This window comes from Acanthaster planci, linkage group LG02 (assembly GCF_054643075.1).
Source record: "Acanthaster planci isolate LZ-2023a linkage group LG02, COTS_SCS, whole genome shotgun sequence".
Classification (NCBI taxonomy): domain Eukaryota; kingdom Metazoa; phylum Echinodermata; class Asteroidea; order Valvatida; family Acanthasteridae; genus Acanthaster; species Acanthaster planci.
Window position 1 is genome coordinate 9341488 of NC_141778.1, and position 17745 is coordinate 9359232.

At 39.6% G+C, this 17745-nt stretch overlaps 1 protein-coding gene across 3 annotated transcripts; it reads left to right on the forward strand.

The window, feature by feature from the left end:
- Window positions 1-17025, forward strand: LOC110987983 (serine/threonine-protein kinase 3-like). Of its 3 annotated transcripts, XM_087133476.1 has the most exons (13): window positions 1-204; window positions 4937-5017; window positions 5939-6119; window positions 6632-6694; window positions 7184-7348; window positions 8051-8218; window positions 8385-8522; window positions 8840-8971; window positions 9430-9471; window positions 10619-10645; window positions 12151-12505; window positions 13092-13417; window positions 13958-17025. In XM_087133476.1, exons 1-13 carry the CDS (start codon window positions 191-193, stop codon window positions 14114-14116), a joined length of 1851 nt encoding a protein of 616 aa, XP_086989602.1. In that variant the 5' UTR covers window positions 1-190; the 3' UTR covers window positions 14117-17025. The 3 variants fall into 3 exon arrangements, with proteins under 3 accessions (XP_086989602.1, XP_022106884.2, XP_022106885.2); XM_022251192.2 differs by lacking the exon at window positions 9430-9471; XM_022251193.2 differs by lacking the exons at window positions 9430-9471; window positions 10619-10645.
- Window positions 17026-17745: the final 720 nt, after the last annotated feature.

The window sequence follows — 17745 nt, forward strand, 5'->3', positions numbered from 1 at the left end:
TCGCATATGATGTCATCAAGACCGCTGTGAAGTTCCAACTCACACTCCGTGGAACAATATGAGACTGAGAAATTAAACCAGTGATTTCCGCTTTTACGGACCGATTAATTGGCCGGTAAACTTGCTCAGTACACCTCCATCTACCATGGTTTGACTTGATGTGACTCATTAGATTTTCTGTTTTGTTGAAATGACGTCCACAAGGTAAGATTTCTGGTCATCTGGCGCATGACGTTCAAATAACCTGATTAAGTTCAGCAGCAGTTAAATTATGAATGGTTTTGTCATGTTTAGTGTAATAGTGATGTTTGTGGCCGTAGCGTTAAACTATCGCATGGGTGATTTTGCACAATCAAAAGGTCGAAGGGCTTTCTTTTCCCTCGGTGCTTTATATGTATTGTTCAAAATCACCTAGTGCCTACAAAAAGCCATAGCCAAACCAATGACATTTTTGTGATGTTTACACGAGGAATCAAGAAATATCGTGATTTTAGAACAAAGACTCAAAGACAAAGTTTGAATGTGTTTAAAGTTGAAGATAACATTTGCCAAGGCCAAGCAGTTGTCATGCATTTGCATTTTAGCTTGTGAGTAAGCTTGTGATTTTTTTTCACAAACTCTCACTCAGTCTCAGACAAGCTCTGCGTACGCCTAGCCTACATCATGTACATATGTACATGTATACAGTGTTTGTCACTGCTTTTAACCATGTCAACCACGTTGGTAAAAAGGCATAAACACCGTAATTTTCATCTAGATGATTGCACTTGACTTATATTAACACCTGTTACACAGAAATAGAAGTTAAGAAGTGCACTTGGTGGATATCGTGTGGCAGGATGACAGGTGGCTATGGGGGGTTCCTTGCTTTAGTACCGTGTTCCTAGGACTTCAATGGAAATAAGCTATTTCTAGCTTTTTTGTACTATCCTCGACAATGCCCTGGATTTATTCTTTTTATTTTGTTTGAGTTAAATTAGTTGTTTGTGTATGGTCATTTGTAATCTGTACAGGTGTTGTCAAATAAACACATAGGCCGAGGCCTACTAAAGTCCACTTTCATGACTTTTAACAAATAACTGACATTTTGACCTTGAGCATTTGCTTCTAAATCCTAACACAGCAGAAAGATTTTTATATGCAGACGCCGGTTGACACCCTGTGCACAAACCGTATGACACTGGTCTTATCCCTAACCCTACATAATACTACAAATTACTAGTTGTAGTAAAATGTAGTAATCAGCGCTGTCGCTTGTAAGAGGACATGACCTTATTGTTTTCTGAAGCCATTAAATACAATAGATAAGACAATGTACATGTACCATACAGTGCTGTGGCACTATGAATGCATGGCTTTATTGTTCTCTGTACGAGTAACAATGGAAGTAACCTAGCCAGAAGTAGTAATTTGTAGCGCTAGGTCCTTCAGGCTCAGGCTAATACTTAGTATTTTGTAGTGTTGGGTACTGTAAGCCAAACAATATGCTTGGTGGTTAGGGTTAATTATTCTGAGGTTTTCTACATGAATAAGTCAATATTTTCCCTGCTAAATTTGACTTTTTAGGTCATGTTATTGCTTTCAGATGGCTAAAAGGTATTTGCACGGAAAAGAAATGGGGCCCATGAATGGAATTCTTTCCCTAACAGCTCTAGTTTAGGTAGATTTTGACAATATTTAAGTGAAAAAAATCACAATTTCCTTACTCGCTTTTGGTGAAAAACAACCGCTCAGTCGGGTCACGCCATTTTGTTTCAAATTAGCTGATGATGGAGGTGCTTCACCACTAGTCTGGTTACCAGACCCGGCCATTGTGAATATACTAGGATTCATCAAGATTCGTCACAAATCTAAGTTAAAGAACCAGATTACATTCGCCAATTTGTCTTTGCTCACACGTGTCGTCGTGTCACACACTTTGCTGTTTTATCCCACAACTTCCCTCAAATATCAAAGCCCTGCCCTTTTCTCACCAACACAATCTTTCTGATATTAAAAAAATAGGATATCACTACCAACTTATCTAGGTGACTTGTTTGGTAAAATTAGACTGTGCCTCTTTATAATAGGAACAGGGTGCTTAAGGTAAGGAACACCAATATACAGTTGTACATGTACTTGTAGGCATGATAGGACTGTGAACTTGTCCATAAGTTGTTTTGTATCTGTAGTAGCATGGCAGTTGAAATGGTACAGTTTGTGTTTGGCTGACTTACATTTTTACCTACAAAAACTCTTCATCTGGTTCAACACTCACCGGTACATGTACATTGTCATTGTGAATTCACATCAAGAGATATTTTTCAGACCTGATGCAATGTCATACTTGATTTACCTTCAAACTCTGCAGAGCCACGAATCAAGAAAAGAAAATGACATACATGTACCTTGCAATGTATTGTAGGATTCAATTTTTAAAAGGACGTAAGGATAATATTGTGGGTTTTTTGGGTACATATATATGTAGGAACAGAAACTGTAACGGCTCCCAGATTCAAACCAGCACTGTTGTGTTATGAGTTGAATGCCTTAATGTACCATACATGTACATGTATATGTTGGACGTATACATACACAGACCTGAAAGTATAGACAAAATCATTTATTTATTGACCAATCATTGTATTGAATACGTGATTATTCTTTTACTGTACATATAAATATCAGAAAGGACTCTGTTTGAGTATCAAAATATCTTCCACTTCCAAGAAAACAAAAAGCGGTTTGTGTAAGAAGCCAACAAAATGTATTTTCTCTTTAGCCATACTTACATGTATCATGCATGGCATATTGTACATGCACATGTCAACAGACACATGAGCAAACTTATTTGTCGTGAAAAATTTGGAGACTAAATATAAAATTTCAAGAGATACATATACTACTCACAATTCTCATTTTGTCTGGAGAATTGGTTAAATTTAATGTAAACCCTAACCCTCCCTCCATCCCCAAAATCCTCCGGCTGTTTAGAGGATTTTGGTGAATTGAGGCCTGTATGGCAAAATTACATTGCTGAAGGGGATGCATTTTCTCAAGGTCTTGAGTTAGACCTTGTATTTTTTTGATGTTCTGCCATGCATAAATTCATGCCTAGATTATACTTGAAATCATCCTTTCTGCTCCAGGATACCATTCACACTGCTTCAACATAATGAGAGCAATTATTTGAGGAGTTTGAAGGATCAAGCTGTGGTCACCCTTTCCATGGAACATATTCAAGAAATATCAGAGGATTTGGGGAGATTGAGGCTGTATCAAAATTTTTCCATGGGACATTTGGAGGATTTTGGAAGGATTGAAGGTCTACCGTACATGTACATGTATCTTAGCCAAAAGAGGCTAGTACTAGTAGGCGGTGAGGGTTAGAGAATTCCTTTAACAGCTTAATTCTCTTGCAGAGTGGAAAAGTCCATTCCAAATTCAATTTTGTCTTAAATATCACATGGAAATCATTGAATTGTGTCACTTTGGGGAGTTTTTCTTGGCAGGCTGTAATTGTCATGTGCCTTTGAGTTCAGGGTCACATCAACTGTCTCATCGATCATATTTTGGGAGGAAAATTTGGGCTATTCCATACAGGCTGGGGTTTGCTTCATTCACGGAGGGGCAGGACTGGGATACTAATTTGGATTTACAGAGGAATTCCAACTAGCCATGGCATTCAGTACACCCTAACATGCCTAACCAGTTCCAAAATAATTTCTCACCAAGCCAGATGGAATTGTGCATGCATCAATATCCAAGTCTTCATTCATAAGCTGTATGTAGATTAACGTGGCTAATTTACAATACATGTTTTGTTTTACATACAGGGCTGTAAAACAAATGTAACAAACAAATGTACATGTGCAAGCTTTGTAAATTTGGGCCTTTTGCAAGCTACATGTATATTACATGTATGAAAAGGATTCTTACTTGTATCAACTGTCACTTGTAATACACTTTAAGAAATGGTCATCGGAAACTGCAGTGTAAGAATTGGCTTCACAGGGCTTGGCCATCACTGCACAGTGAAACCATAAAATGAAAAACAAGGCAGATAGTAGTACACGTATACATGTACTCTACAGGTGTATGTTGAAACGAAAACAGCCTCCCAAGTCTCGAAACTGAAAATAGAAATTGTGAAGTGTTTTTTTTTTTTCTAAGTACATGACCTCTGGCTGAGGTTTGGATCTTTGCTGTAGCGGCAGCCGAGGTCGATGGGATGGTGTTTTGATGAGCTTTTGGTGTTGCTGTAATGTTTGCCACATGGGGTAGAGGGAGATCGTGGGGATGATTTGCTGCATCAACCCGTCCATTGATCAGGTTCCTGTGGAAAGATGATTGGTGCCTTAAGTCTAACAGTGTGACATTAAACCATGCACAATCACTCAGTGGGTGGATGTGTGGATATGAGCTGGTGATGTCAATTCAACTTAGCTGACTTGATGTTGATCCCACAAAATGAGTCTTGAGTACCCTTCCTTTGTTTTTTCATTATTTTTTTCACGTACAATGTACATTTTGTTCAAGGAACACTCGAAGCGCTTCATTTTAAAGTGTGTACAAATACGTGCACATCAGACAAACGGAAGTGGTAGTTGGCACTTTCTGTCCAATTTCAATGTGCAAGATTTGTTTGAAGCTTGCAATATTGAAGTAGATTAGCTTTGGTAACTTGGAACTCAGATGTGGGAACCAAATTTAATGATGAATTGTATGAAAATAGACAGTGTGACTTATTTTGTTGATACGTTTTGGGGACTTACAAGTATTTCTGTCCTCATAAAATCGTTCGTGCAACTTTTCATGTACGGTACTGTACCATGGTACCTGTAACCATGTACAGGCACATACATGTACCGGTACACGTGCTCTATGCACTGAGAGAAATCAACTACATGTACGGGCTTTAACGTTCTCTTGTTTTTGTTTTTTTTTGTAATCACAGTCAGTTGAAGAGGTTGAGTGAGGAAAGCCTGACCAGGCAGCCCGAGGAGGTCTTTGACATTTTGGAGAAGCTGGGAGAAGGGTAAGTTTATTCTTGCATCCGTACCAGGCTCCCCTCACAATGGCTGCAGGTGTACTTCCTTATGTCATCTCAGCAAATGCAGCAAGTCCATCACAAGTCAATCCAGTCTTAAGCCAAGCCACACACTGTTCAAGTGAACTGTGACCAAAGCAACCCTATGCCATGTTCACCCTGTTATTTTGTGAAATAGTCTTGTGAAATGAACTTGTGAGAGGACTTGTGGTGAGCTCAACTGCAACATTGCTTAGGAACTTTCAGTATTTGTATATTGAGGTCAGTTGCTTGACTTGAACTTGAAGTGCCTACATGTACATGTACTTCATACCCTTGGCTCATTATGCCAATAGTTTATCATTTACTTAGAAAACAAAAAAGACGGTGTTCATATGGACCCTGACCTGGACCAAGAGAGGGTGCAATTTTCCTAGCAACAGAGGCTCATTTGGTAGTAACTACGCATCGCTGGTTCACAAATGACTGTGAGATGAAAACATTGCAGTCACATTGCCACCAACAAAATGAACACTCCTGACCAACATGGCTCTTTGCGACTGATGAGGGAGTGCTTCTGCTCAGGACGGAAAGACCTTCCTTTTGCTACGTTACAGTTGCAGTTTCTGGCCATGACTACAAAACCAAAGGAATAATCCACCAAGTGTTAAAAGTCTCACGCAAAGAATTAAATACTTAATAATTCTACTGAGTACTGACAAAAATACCTGCCCTGTTACATCAATGAAAAAATTTGGTGCAGTTTGATGTAACAAGTTGTTGCTAACCAAGGGAGAAATTTCTACAAGCTTTGGCCACCTGTACAAAATGGCAGTCAGTGTTTTGTATTGAACACAGTGTTTTGTTTTCAAAAGAAAAGTCTTATGTGTTATTATGTTGTTGGTCTGGTATACCGTCACCTTTGGCCAGGTCCTATGGCAGCGTCTTCAAGGCCATGCACAAGGAGTCCGGTCAGGTGCTTGCCATCAAGCAGGTGCCTGTAGACACGGACCTGCAGGAGATCATCAAGGAGATCTCTATCATGCAGCAGTGTGACAGCCCCTACGTAGTCAAGTACTACGGAAGCTACTTCAAGAACACGGACCTGTGGGTAAGGGTTGAGAACTAAAGGCCACAGCTGCTCTGTAAAAGTACTAATTGCCAGTAATGTTTACCAGTGGTGGAACTCCAAAATAGTTATTGGTTTTATCTGCCAAAATGTACCCCCAAATAATGCCAAAACCCTTTGGACACTTTCTTGTTTTGGGACAGAATTTTTGAATCTATCTATTTGAATAGTAGAACTGAATCTGTGTCATCTTCATCTGTTGCTGTACAGGCTTCAAAATGAAATGTTGGAGTTGAACAAGAGTTTGGAAAATCCAGACAATGCTTTAGGATCTGTGTTTTGGGAGATTCTTTTATGGAGGTTCTTTTGTCAAATACATGTATTCCTGACTTTTGAAAACTCAACATTTGGAATTTAAGGTTGAGAATTTACATGTAAGTGTCATTATTTTGTATAAGTATAAAAGTAACTTGTCCATCAGCTTCTGTCATGTTTTTCATCTGTTTCTGTCCTTACTGTGCATCAGTACATTTTATTTCATTGCTTTACTTCAGATTGTAATGGAGTATTGTGGAGCTGGCTCAGTATCAGACATTATGCGGAGGAGAAGTAAAACGGTAAGAGAATCACCCTCCTGATGGCTGCTTTCATAAACTCCACAGCAGTTGCATATTACCAGTGGAAGACAGGCTAACAAAATCCAGATGCATCTTTACATCGTGTCAGCTGTGCTGGAAAAAAAATTGAGCGTGAATTCAGGAATTTAGCTGAGATTTTTTGGCCAACCTTAAGAAATCTTACAGGGTGATTTTGGAGTCGGCATGCAGAAAAGAAATGTTGCTGACAATCAATCAACCCCCACCAAACAGTCCTCATAGGACAGGTTTTAGCTAGACCAGCCCTCATCCAACCATGCCTAGTGAAACCTCTCTCTTCTCCTGACACTTTGGGCCTGTTTGTTTCACACGGATCCGGATCGTGATCAGTCATCTGTCATTCGTTCACTAACACCAGGACCTGCCTAATGGGCAGAGCAAACACATTGAAATCCAGGTCCATGTGACACAAACAGACCCTAAGAGACAATGTTTGCCTCTTTCCATCAGCTGACAGAAGATGAGGTAGCTACAATCCTCCAATCAACTCTTAAGGGTCTTGAGTATCTTCACTTCATGCGGAAGATCCACAGAGACATCAAAGCTGGCAACATACTTCTCAACAACGAGGGCTTTGCCAAGCTGGCAGACTTTGGTGTTGCTGGTCAATTAACTGTAAGAAACTGACATTTTCCCTGAGTAAATTGGTTGATATCAGGATAGTGTAAATGCTTGTTGTATCTCCTTCACTGGTGTACCTTTAACCCTAACTACCCCAAACCTGCCATTCTCCAACATCAGGTTTGGTGATGTTTTGGCAGGTTTGGTACCATACCTGATGAACTCGTTGAATTTTGTTGGACTTGGTATCAAAGGTCCAGGGTGATGGTATTGGACTTTGTGTGAGTTGGAACACACAGGGGCCATTGTGTGCAGGGTCTGGCTTCCTGTACGAAGTGCTGGACTATGCTTGATTTTGTCAGGTTTGGTACTGTTCAGTGCAAGTCATCCTATACTGCATAGACCCATCCATACCATATCACTCAAACTCCAATGGGCTCATTGTGTTGGACTTAATCAGGTTTGGTATAGTGACCTGCATTCACATAGACAAGTACATGTATGTGTTGGATTTTTAAAGCACTGTTTGCTTAGTGCTTTCTAAGGGGATAATTGTCGATGTTGTTGGTGTTAAAACTTGGCATGGGAACCCCCTTTCCAGGAATGGATCGGGATATTGGTTGCAAATGAAAATGAGTGAAGTTCCTCACTAATAAAAGCTATCTGGTTAGTTTTGTAACTGGGGTAAAAGGTGTTTAAAGTGCAGTATACTGACGTAAATTCCTCTAAAATATTTGTTCACTTTTCTTTCTGTAGGACACAATGGCCAAGCGGAATACAGTCATCGGTACCCCATTTTGGATGGCACCCGAGGTCATCCAAGAGATTGGGTATGACTGCAAGGCAGACATCTGGTCGCTGGGCATCACAGCGTTGGAGATGTGTGAAGGGAAGCCGCCATATGCTGACATCCACCCAATGAGGGTAAGGCTGGCAGTCACATGACCAAATATACATGTATGGGTCATCTAGTGGATTAAAGCTTCTCACTTCAGTTTTTTCATGCACATTCCATGGAAAATTGGTCGTGTGCACTCTACAGGTATGTCATTCAGTAAGAATGCCTCAACGTGCTGTTTGTTTTTGGTAGGCCATATTCATGATACCCACGAAGCCACCACCCACATTCCGCAACCCAGAGGGCTGGTCGCCTGAGCTGATCGACTTCACCTCCAAGTGTCTGGTCAAGAACCCAGAGGAACGTGCCACAGCCACAGACCTTCTACAGGTAGGAAATTGGGGCTCCAACCCCCCCCCAAAAGGACAGAGGATCACTAGGAGAAAGGTTAAAGAAGGGAAGAGATTTGAACAACCATGATGAATGCACCATAGCCATGGATCATCTGCACACATTACCTTGTCCAGAATTTTGAAATGAATCTATGCTGAGATTTCTAGATTCCAAGATGCTGAAAGCATTCAGCTCACCAAAACTGGTCCACAAATGGGATTGATGAGGAAGTTGGGATATGATGTTGATTACACTTTGTTTATCTCTTTGCTGTGGCCCTGCTCGTTACTTCTAAAGTTGTTCTCTTTCCAAAGCATCCTTTTATCAAGAAAGCCAAGCCAGTCAGCATTCTCCGTGAGATGATTAATGAGGCCAACGAGAATCGGGAGAAGGAGAAGCTGAGGTTACAGGCACAGGATGACGAGGATGAAGACGAGGCTGGATCGGTGAGATTAATCAGTCTCAAAAATTGGAGACTTTTCAAGTTGTTTATTTTTTCCCTTATTTCTGGTGGCAGTCGAGGAAAGCTCTTTGAAGTTTTTGGGATAATATTTTGGCACCAACCCAGCATGCTCAGTTGATTGGGACACTTTCGTGATCTGGGTGTACTTTGCTTAGCGGGCTTTGCTCAAAACGACAAGAGAGTTCTCTGATGCAGTAGTGAGAGACTATGGTTAAAGTTGTTTGCTACACTTTCTTTTTCATTTAGTAGTACAAAATACCTCTTGCATCTTTCTTGCATTTGATTACTGGAAATGTTCCTTCATATTAACTCACTTCCATTTGTCATTCTTCTAACATTTGTATGTTGGATGTCAGAGATTTCTTGTTGGTAGATTTTTCCCCCCAAATAATGACAATCTGTGTCTTTTCATTGTCTTTTTTGTCCTGGTCTGGTGGTAAGGCTTGTGTGAAAGGTGACAGTCATGATATGTACACAATAGTGGTAAGGTGTTTAGCAGCATGGCATTTGCATATTGGTGTACCATGTGACTGCTGAATAATATTATGTCCTGAGTGTTTGTGCACTGTGCAGTTTCTGAATAATTCATGAAGCAGATGTATGTATTCTTGCACCATGTGACTGGTGAATTATTTATGAGCCATCAGTGCTGAATTATTTATGAAGTTATATGTGAAGCACCATGTGATCAATTAATTATTTTTGAAGTACATTTGGCATGAAATGAAATCCCAACTTCAGGGACAGAAATGCATGACGGAAGCCTGGGTATAAATTATTTAACAACCTGAAATGCATGCTCATGAATATTCAAATAAGTACACGTACATGTATGTGGTCCTTTATTCTATTTATCTTGTCTGTCATGGCTATGAAAACATGCCCTGTCAAAATGAACAGAGGATGAAGTTTTTCTTTCACAATGAACTTTGTTTTGTCATTGATACATGTATGTGGTTTGTTCTCTGCATGTTTGTGTTTCAAGTCAATAGTGAAAACTGCAGTTACCATTAATATGTGGTTATACATACACATTCATTTAACACAAAGAAAATTAGTCAGACTTGTAAATATGGAACTTAAGCACACTACTGCTTGTATGTTACTGCAGTAGTTTATCTACTTGATTTGTCAGGCAAGATACTAAACCGATGGACAGACACACATGCCAGTGTCGCAATGAGGTCATTTCACAAGTTCATTATCAAGTCCAGTCACATTATAATAAAATGAACGCCAAAGGAATACTTGTTTCAGGCTTCATTCAAATAGCTTGTGACTTGGCTGAAGACTGGGTAGTTTGTGATAGGCTTCACTGCATCATTGGCGATTTGTACAGTGACCCTTACTTTATGGAGCCCCGTTAGTTTGGAGAGGAAAAAAAGCACATGCGATTTCACCGTTTCATTTTATGTTTGAAGCCAGAAATTAACCATTCATTTTTCTGTTTGGGTGAAGTCCAAATTAAAACGTTGAACTCAGAACCGAGCCCAGACTGTCAAACTGTTCTTTTCCTATGTTACAACACTGGCCTTCACACCCAGCATAATTTGTTTTTGTTTGGGAAAGCCACATGACTTGATTTCTCATTGGTTGTTTGCTTTTTGACCCTTGACCCTGTTGCCAACAGGAAGAAGATGAGGCTGATGGTGGTGTGGTAAGCAACATGGATGCCACTGCATGCCATTCACTGCATGATCAAATTTTAAAGAAAGCAGCCCGCATTTTAAACATGTTTAGCTTGCAGCAATCCAGCAATCTTTGATTTTTTTTTCTCATTTTCATGTAGGTTTAATACAAATGTTTGTATAATTTGTTTTATTTTGGAACCCTCAGGTGCATTTATAGCATGCTTTCTTTTAGTGTTGGTTTCCCTGTCTTATTTTAGTTATTATTTTGTTCTTTAAAGCTATTAAGTTGCAGCATTTGTGTCTTAAAATTTTGCCCCTTGTCTTTATCAAAACAAAAAGCCCTGCCCCTCAAAAAAAACCTTCCAAAGATTCTGTGTATCTATCTCTTCCCATATGTACCTGTACCTGTGCTCAGTGAGCACTTCTCAGGCAAAGAAGCGTTCAAGTCAAAAAGAGAATCAGCTGTAAGAGTTAGTCAGAATTCATTGGACGTTCAAACAGTATTATATTTGAGCATTATAAGGCCTTGAAAAACATGTCTCTGAGCCTGCTGCTCTTTTTCCACCTCACAAAAACTGCTTTTTTCATTTGTTGCTTCCACATTATCAGCATTTGATTTCTGTGACTTGAATCTTGAATATGATTTATCATGCACACCATTCACGCTTTTAGCCCCTAAGCATTGAAGTAGTTTAGATGTTAACGTTTAATAGCCATCCACATTTTCAGGAAAAAAAAGTCAATCATCTCCTCCTGAACCTCCTGAAGTTCAAAATACTTTCACCAAAATTAGTTCAAAAACTTGACAGGTGATCAGCTCTGTTGGGAAAAAAAAGAGATTCACATTTCAATATACATGTATATAATCAGGGAGTTCGACTGAGACTGTTAAAAAGAATCTGAGATCAGCCATTTCAACTTGAGAAGAAAACATGAATTTTGACTCTGGCCATGGGTATGACTCACAGCCTTGCACCCCACTTCAGTTGTGCTATCCCTTCCTGCCATATTTCCCTTCTTCTCAGGCTCCAAACTTCCCTCAAAGCTACATTTTGAAAGTCACTTCAGAATTATGATAAGCTCTCTAAGCCCACATACTCCCGTTTTCTCCAACATTTGCCCAGATGTTTGAAGGATTTTGAAGGATGGAGGCAGACAGAGGCCAGTCACTGTCACTTAATGTGGGGCTCGATGATCCTTGAAATGTCAAGAATGATCCATTGGGTTCTTTTGCCAAGTGGAACATTTTGGAAGGGCTAGAAAAGTTCCTGGCAAAAATTGCAGAAGTAGTTGGAGTTTGCCTGTGTTGAATTCTTTAGACAAGATTACACAATTTAACAGGCAGGAAATCAAATTTTACCTCCAGGTTTGAGGGAGTTCAACACTGTTTTGTGGGTTCACGAATGTTAAACTTTGAGTTACCCATTGCTCGATATTGCATCCTTCGTATTTTGTGCTCTCAGTCCCAGCCTTAAGATGTTTTCGTACCAACGTGAGAGTCTTACAAGCTTACCCTGTTTCTCTCTCCAAGGATGATGATGATGTCATCGACAGTGGCACCATGGTAGCAAGAGGGAAATCGTCGGGGGCTGCATCGGCCTCCACGGCAACAGATACCTCACAAACAGACTCAGATACCATGATCATGCATGATAGCGGGACTATGATCGAGCACGACACGGGCACCATGATTGAGCATGACACGGGCACCATGATTGAGCATGACAGTGGGACGATGATCATGCACGAGGACTCGGGCACCATGATTGAGCATGGGGACACGGGGACGCTGGTAACACATGATACGGGTACAATGATCGAGAACGACATGGGCACCATGGTCATCAATGATGACAAGGACCTCAATGGCGACTCGACTATGAAGAGTAAGTCTGACAGAAAATGTCTTGCACCTTCAGATCCTGCACCAGGGATATCCCAGGTTAGGTCATACACCTTCAGATCCTGCACCAGGGATATCCCAGGTTAGGTCATACACCTTCAGATCCTGCACCCGGGATATCCCAGGTTAGGTCATACACCTTCAGATCCTGCACCAGGGATATCCCAGGTTGTGTCACACACCTTCAGATCCTGCACGCAGGATATCCCAGTTTAGGTCACACACCTTCGGATCCTGCACGCAGGATATCCCAGGTTAGGTCATACACCTTCAGATCCTGCACGCAGGATATCCCAGGTTAGGTCATACACCTTCAGATCCTGCACCCACTATATCCCAGGTAAGGTTATACACCTTCGGATCCTGCACCCGAGATATTCTAGGTTTTGCCTCACACCTTCTGATCCTGCACCCAGGATATCCCAGGTTGTACCACTCATTTTAAAATCCAGTGGTACACATTAGACAAATACATCACCTTTTCCTTCCAAAAACTCAATTAAAGCTGTATGTTTGAAAATGCATCCAAAAAGTTGTATGCTTAGCATTAAGTGCTTCCTATCTTGCAGGAATAGACACAGACTCGGCAAATCAAAACTACAGACCACTCTTCATGGACCACTTTGACCGGCAAATTGAGGCGAAGCAAGGGAATACTCCTACAACAGATCAACAACAGCAACCGCCACCACCAGCACCACAGCAAGCACAACAGCCATTAATAACACCACAGTTGCTACCACCGGCACCTCCCTTCAACCAACAGCAACAAGTACAACAGCAACAACAGCAGCAACAGCAGCAGCAAGCACAGCACACCCCACCCCAGGCCAGACAAAGCACACCCACCAAGCCTGGAGCCAGTAGGCCCTTCCGTGACATGGACTTTGAGTTTGTAAGTAAAATGCACCCCCCCCCAAAAAAAAACACCTGCTGTGTATCAAAATGCCTTTATTCTTGGACATTCCCATTACCCTCCTATTGTTCATGCTTTTAACGTTTTGTGAAGGTGCTCATAGGATTGGTACTCATGTTCTATTCATGAACCCTCACGCAACCATAAATCTTGGTTATTTTCCATATTGTTGAAAGTTAAAATGTGTACACGGACGTTCATTTCCTATTTTGTTTGGATTGCCAATGTTTTCCTGCCCTGTCTAAAGAACAAATGCCTTTCATGTGATGTCCTTATCCACATTAGAGAGATTTGTAGACACACTTATGCCCGTTTCAACGAATTTAATCTCCAACTGGGCATTTCTGGCACTTGAGGCTGAACTTCACCTTTTTCACTGTAAAAAAAACCCCGACTTTACCTCGATTGCCAGTAACTTAGACAGTTCACTGGATTTTTAGCATCAGATCAGAGTTTTTCGTTCTTATGGAAAAGGTTATAGTGTTCTGAAGTGATGGGTGAATTCTTTCACTGTTGCAGTTGAAACAGCTTAGCTACAATGAACTCCAGAGCAGGTTACAAGCGCTAGATCCCCAAATGGAGCAAGAAATCGAAGAACTCAGAAAACGGTACCAGGAGAAGAGAAGACCAATCATTGAGGCCATGGATGTCAAAAGGAAACGTCAACAAAACTTTTGAAAAAAAAAAGAATTTCATCTTGTAGAATATATTGAGTATCAAAAAAAATTATTTAGAAAATACTGACAAAAAAATCTATTTGGGAATTTGAGGGTTGAGAAGTTTCACAAGAATCAGATTACAGGTTTAACTGCAATAGATTTTTGTTGTTCAGAGCTTTTAACTTGAAAAGCAAGATTGTTTCTTGATTAATTGAAGTCAGGATAACTGCCTTTTTTGATGGGGGGATCTAGGTTTCCAATGGTCTATTTCAAGGTTCCTTCCTTGGAACCATATGGTACCATATGATGATATTTACCCTAATCACAATGGTACAACTGCTTAGTCTCCCATTTGACTCGGCTCATTGACTCATAACTTCTGCATTAGGGCTGAACAATCGTGTTTGGAAAAAAGCTTGTAAGAAAGCAAGGACGTCAAACCATCAAGCTGAACAAGGATCCCTAAACTGAATCCACAAGGTATTGATTCCATGCATGAGCCAAAGAGGGCGTCCTTGTACTGTGTGACCAAGTGAAGGACACACTTTTCACTGGGTTTCATGCACTGTGTCAGGTCTCAAATTGTCCATCCCAATCTTGACTAAGGCATTCGTTTGCCACTACTTGTGCTGGGGTGCTTTGGGACACATGTATGACCCATTAGTGATTTGACCTTTGACCTGACTGGTGATTGACCAGGTTTCTGAAAAAAAAAAAAAAACCACTAGTGCCTGAATTTGACTTTTCAATTGGAGTGTAATGGCAGATTAGGTTGGTTCACTATTTTTTTTTTCTCAGCGTTATCTACTTTATGACCCACTGTTGACATTTTTTATTTTCAGAATTGATGTTAACCACTTGCTGCCAGGGAGCCCAGTTTCGGGCACATATTCTTTATATGCACAGCCGGGGTGTTTGAAATCGGACAAAGGAACTGGGTCTTGTAAGAAAAGACTGTACTCGTAACAAAAGACCAGGCTGCTGGGAATTACCAATATTTTTTCACTCTCAATAGCGGAGATAATCCAGCATTGTTTTGGAACCGTATACCACTGTTTGTGGCATTCAGTGCGAGCGGATTACCACCGGGGGCAAAAGCACTCCACCACCGCGGCGATGAGTCACACAGCACCGCTGCACGCTAATCAGCGCACTGTACCAGTTTTGGGAACAAAAGAAAATTAACTAACACTGTACAATCTGGGCTCTTTTTACAAGGCGGCAAGCCTGGCTGAAATACTCCTGCATCAATAGTGTCCAGTAAATGAAGGTATGATTTTTTAAAGAATTTTGAAAACAGAAAAATATTCTGGCCCAGCAGATTCAACATTTACAAATGCCCTGGTGCGAAGTGGTTAAGATATTTATTTTCCCCCAAACCAAATATTTGTACAATTCTAAGATAGTATATGTATATAGAAATGTAGGATTTTCTTTTGATCTTTGGAAATCTCAACCTCTGAATGGGATTAAATTTAGAACCAGCCAAAAAAAATCGTAATTTGCAATTTGCAGAACTGTGATCTCTCTGGTTTGTTTTTTTTTTTATTTAAAACTAGAGTAATTGCATGGTGTGTGACAGTGTGACTTAAATTTTCTCTTTTATTATGTGTTTTTAAAGAAGGAAAAAAGCAGAATCCATGAAAGTGATATTTTCCATTTGCATTTTAAAGTATTTAATTTAAGATTAATTTATTTTCTGTTTGGAAGTAAGAAAATCTGAATGTTTGTGAACGCCAGTTAGGGCTAAAATAGGAAAGAGTCCTCTCTCATACAAATCTCTGTTTAAAGTTACAAAAATCACTTTAGAACGGGTCCTGCTTTTTTCCCTTGTAAATTCTGTCGAAACTGGCTGTGAATACCAAAACTGTAAATACTTCTTCACAAAGGCTATTTTTTCATACAAATAATTTTAAAAAACTGGTTTAGTGCTCTCATGTGACCTTGCAAAGTACTAAGCCATGGTCCGTCAAAGAATATTTGTCTAGAGAGTGTAGATATTGTCTGCTCTTTCTGATGGCAGTAGCATAGGGGACTTCAAAATTAATTGCCTTTCAGCAAGACGGAGCTCGCAATTCTACATCCATAAAAGTGATTGCGCAGGTGCTTTTGTTCACTTACCTTGAAAGTGTATTTACTTTATATTTTTCTTAGAGTAGGACCTCGTCGACCTCCTAAAGTGCAAATCAAATCAACTTCTCAAATATTTGTCCTAACCTACATACTCTGAGTGTTAACGAAATGTATGGACATTTAACATTCTTCTTGATTGCTGACACATGTTGGTTGGAGTATGTTCTAGCATTCGTAGTCTCTTTTCGGATTTTAGTTTGGAAAAGCAGTGTTTTTGTTTAGTCACTCACATAGTTCTGAAATTTAAGAATACTTTTATGAGTGTGTAGGTTTTGATTTCTATCCTGTTTGTAAATGTGTAAATATTCTTTGTGTATAAGAGAATAATTATTTGATTTGCTCACTTGAAATTTGCCCAATGTATGAATGTTAACCGTGAATAATTAAGTGATGACATTATTCATAGCATATCTGCAAAAGCCCCTAAAAATATCCAAAACTATCATGCATAATAATTTTATTTTAATCATTTTCAACCGGGAGAGTTAAAAAGAATCATATTGAACGAGACAAAAATTAATTTTTTTTCATTATTGAGAATGGTTTGTGCCTTTAAACTCCATCTGTAAAATAAAAGCAAGTAGCCACAAGTGGCGTTAATTTTACTGATTAACTTGAGACCTGTTTTATAAATTTCACAGCATCTGTGGTTGAAACAACTCTAAAATGTCAGCCATTCCCTTCTCTCTCCCATTCTTGTTTGTAAGCTCCTTTGATGATAATTCCTCATTAGTGTTTTAAGTGATCACTTGTCATACCTGAAGAGCAATATCAATAAACTAAGGGTTGAATCGACTGCTTTTTTGTGTCGAAAAATAACTTCAAAGTGTTGACCTTGACTTCTACATAATTCCAGCTCAAAATAACTTCCAAAAGTTAACTTTGCAGTCCACGTTTTCAGTGTTGGACCCAAATAACTTCAGAGGGATAACTGTACATTTTTCAGAACAATTTTTCATGATTTCCCAAATACCTTCCAAGGGGTTTGCATTTTTCATAAATTTGGTCACATAATATATGTAGTATCCACCTTGCAATTTCAGTAATTTTGGCCCAAAATTTACAAAGGGTTAACCTTGCTTTTTTAAATAATTTTGTTCAAAGATAATTCCAAGGTGCCGCCTTGCATTTTTAAAACATTTTTTGGCCAAGAATGCCTTCTGAAGGGTTAACCCTGCATTTTTCATGTTGGTGCCAAATAATATCCAAGGGGTTTACCTTGTATTTTTCACAGAATTGGCCAAAGATGCCTTCCAATGGCTTAGCCTCACATTTTTTCATATTTTATTCAAAAATAACTCAATGGGTTGGTTAACCTTGCATTTTTTCATACTTTTGCCACAAAATAGGGATTTAGCCTCTCATTATCAATAATTTGTGCCCAACTAACTTTAAAGGCAGTTAACCTCACATTTTTTCATAATTTTACTATGAAAACCTCCAAGGATTTCAAAGTTTTGTTCAAAAACAACTAAGGGATTAGTCTTGTATTTTTTATTGGCACAACAAAAACTT

Bases quoted from the DNA above. Each gene is read 5' to 3' on its own strand.
- LOC110987983 (XM_087133476.1), top strand. The intron at 8,219-8,384 runs GTAAGGCTGGCA...TGTTTTTGGTAG, and splicing joins CTGACATCCACCCAATGAGG to GCCATATTCATGATACCCAC. The intron at 8,523-8,839 runs GTAGGAAATTGG...CTCTTTCCAAAG, and splicing joins CAGCCACAGACCTTCTACAG to CATCCTTTTATCAAGAAAGC.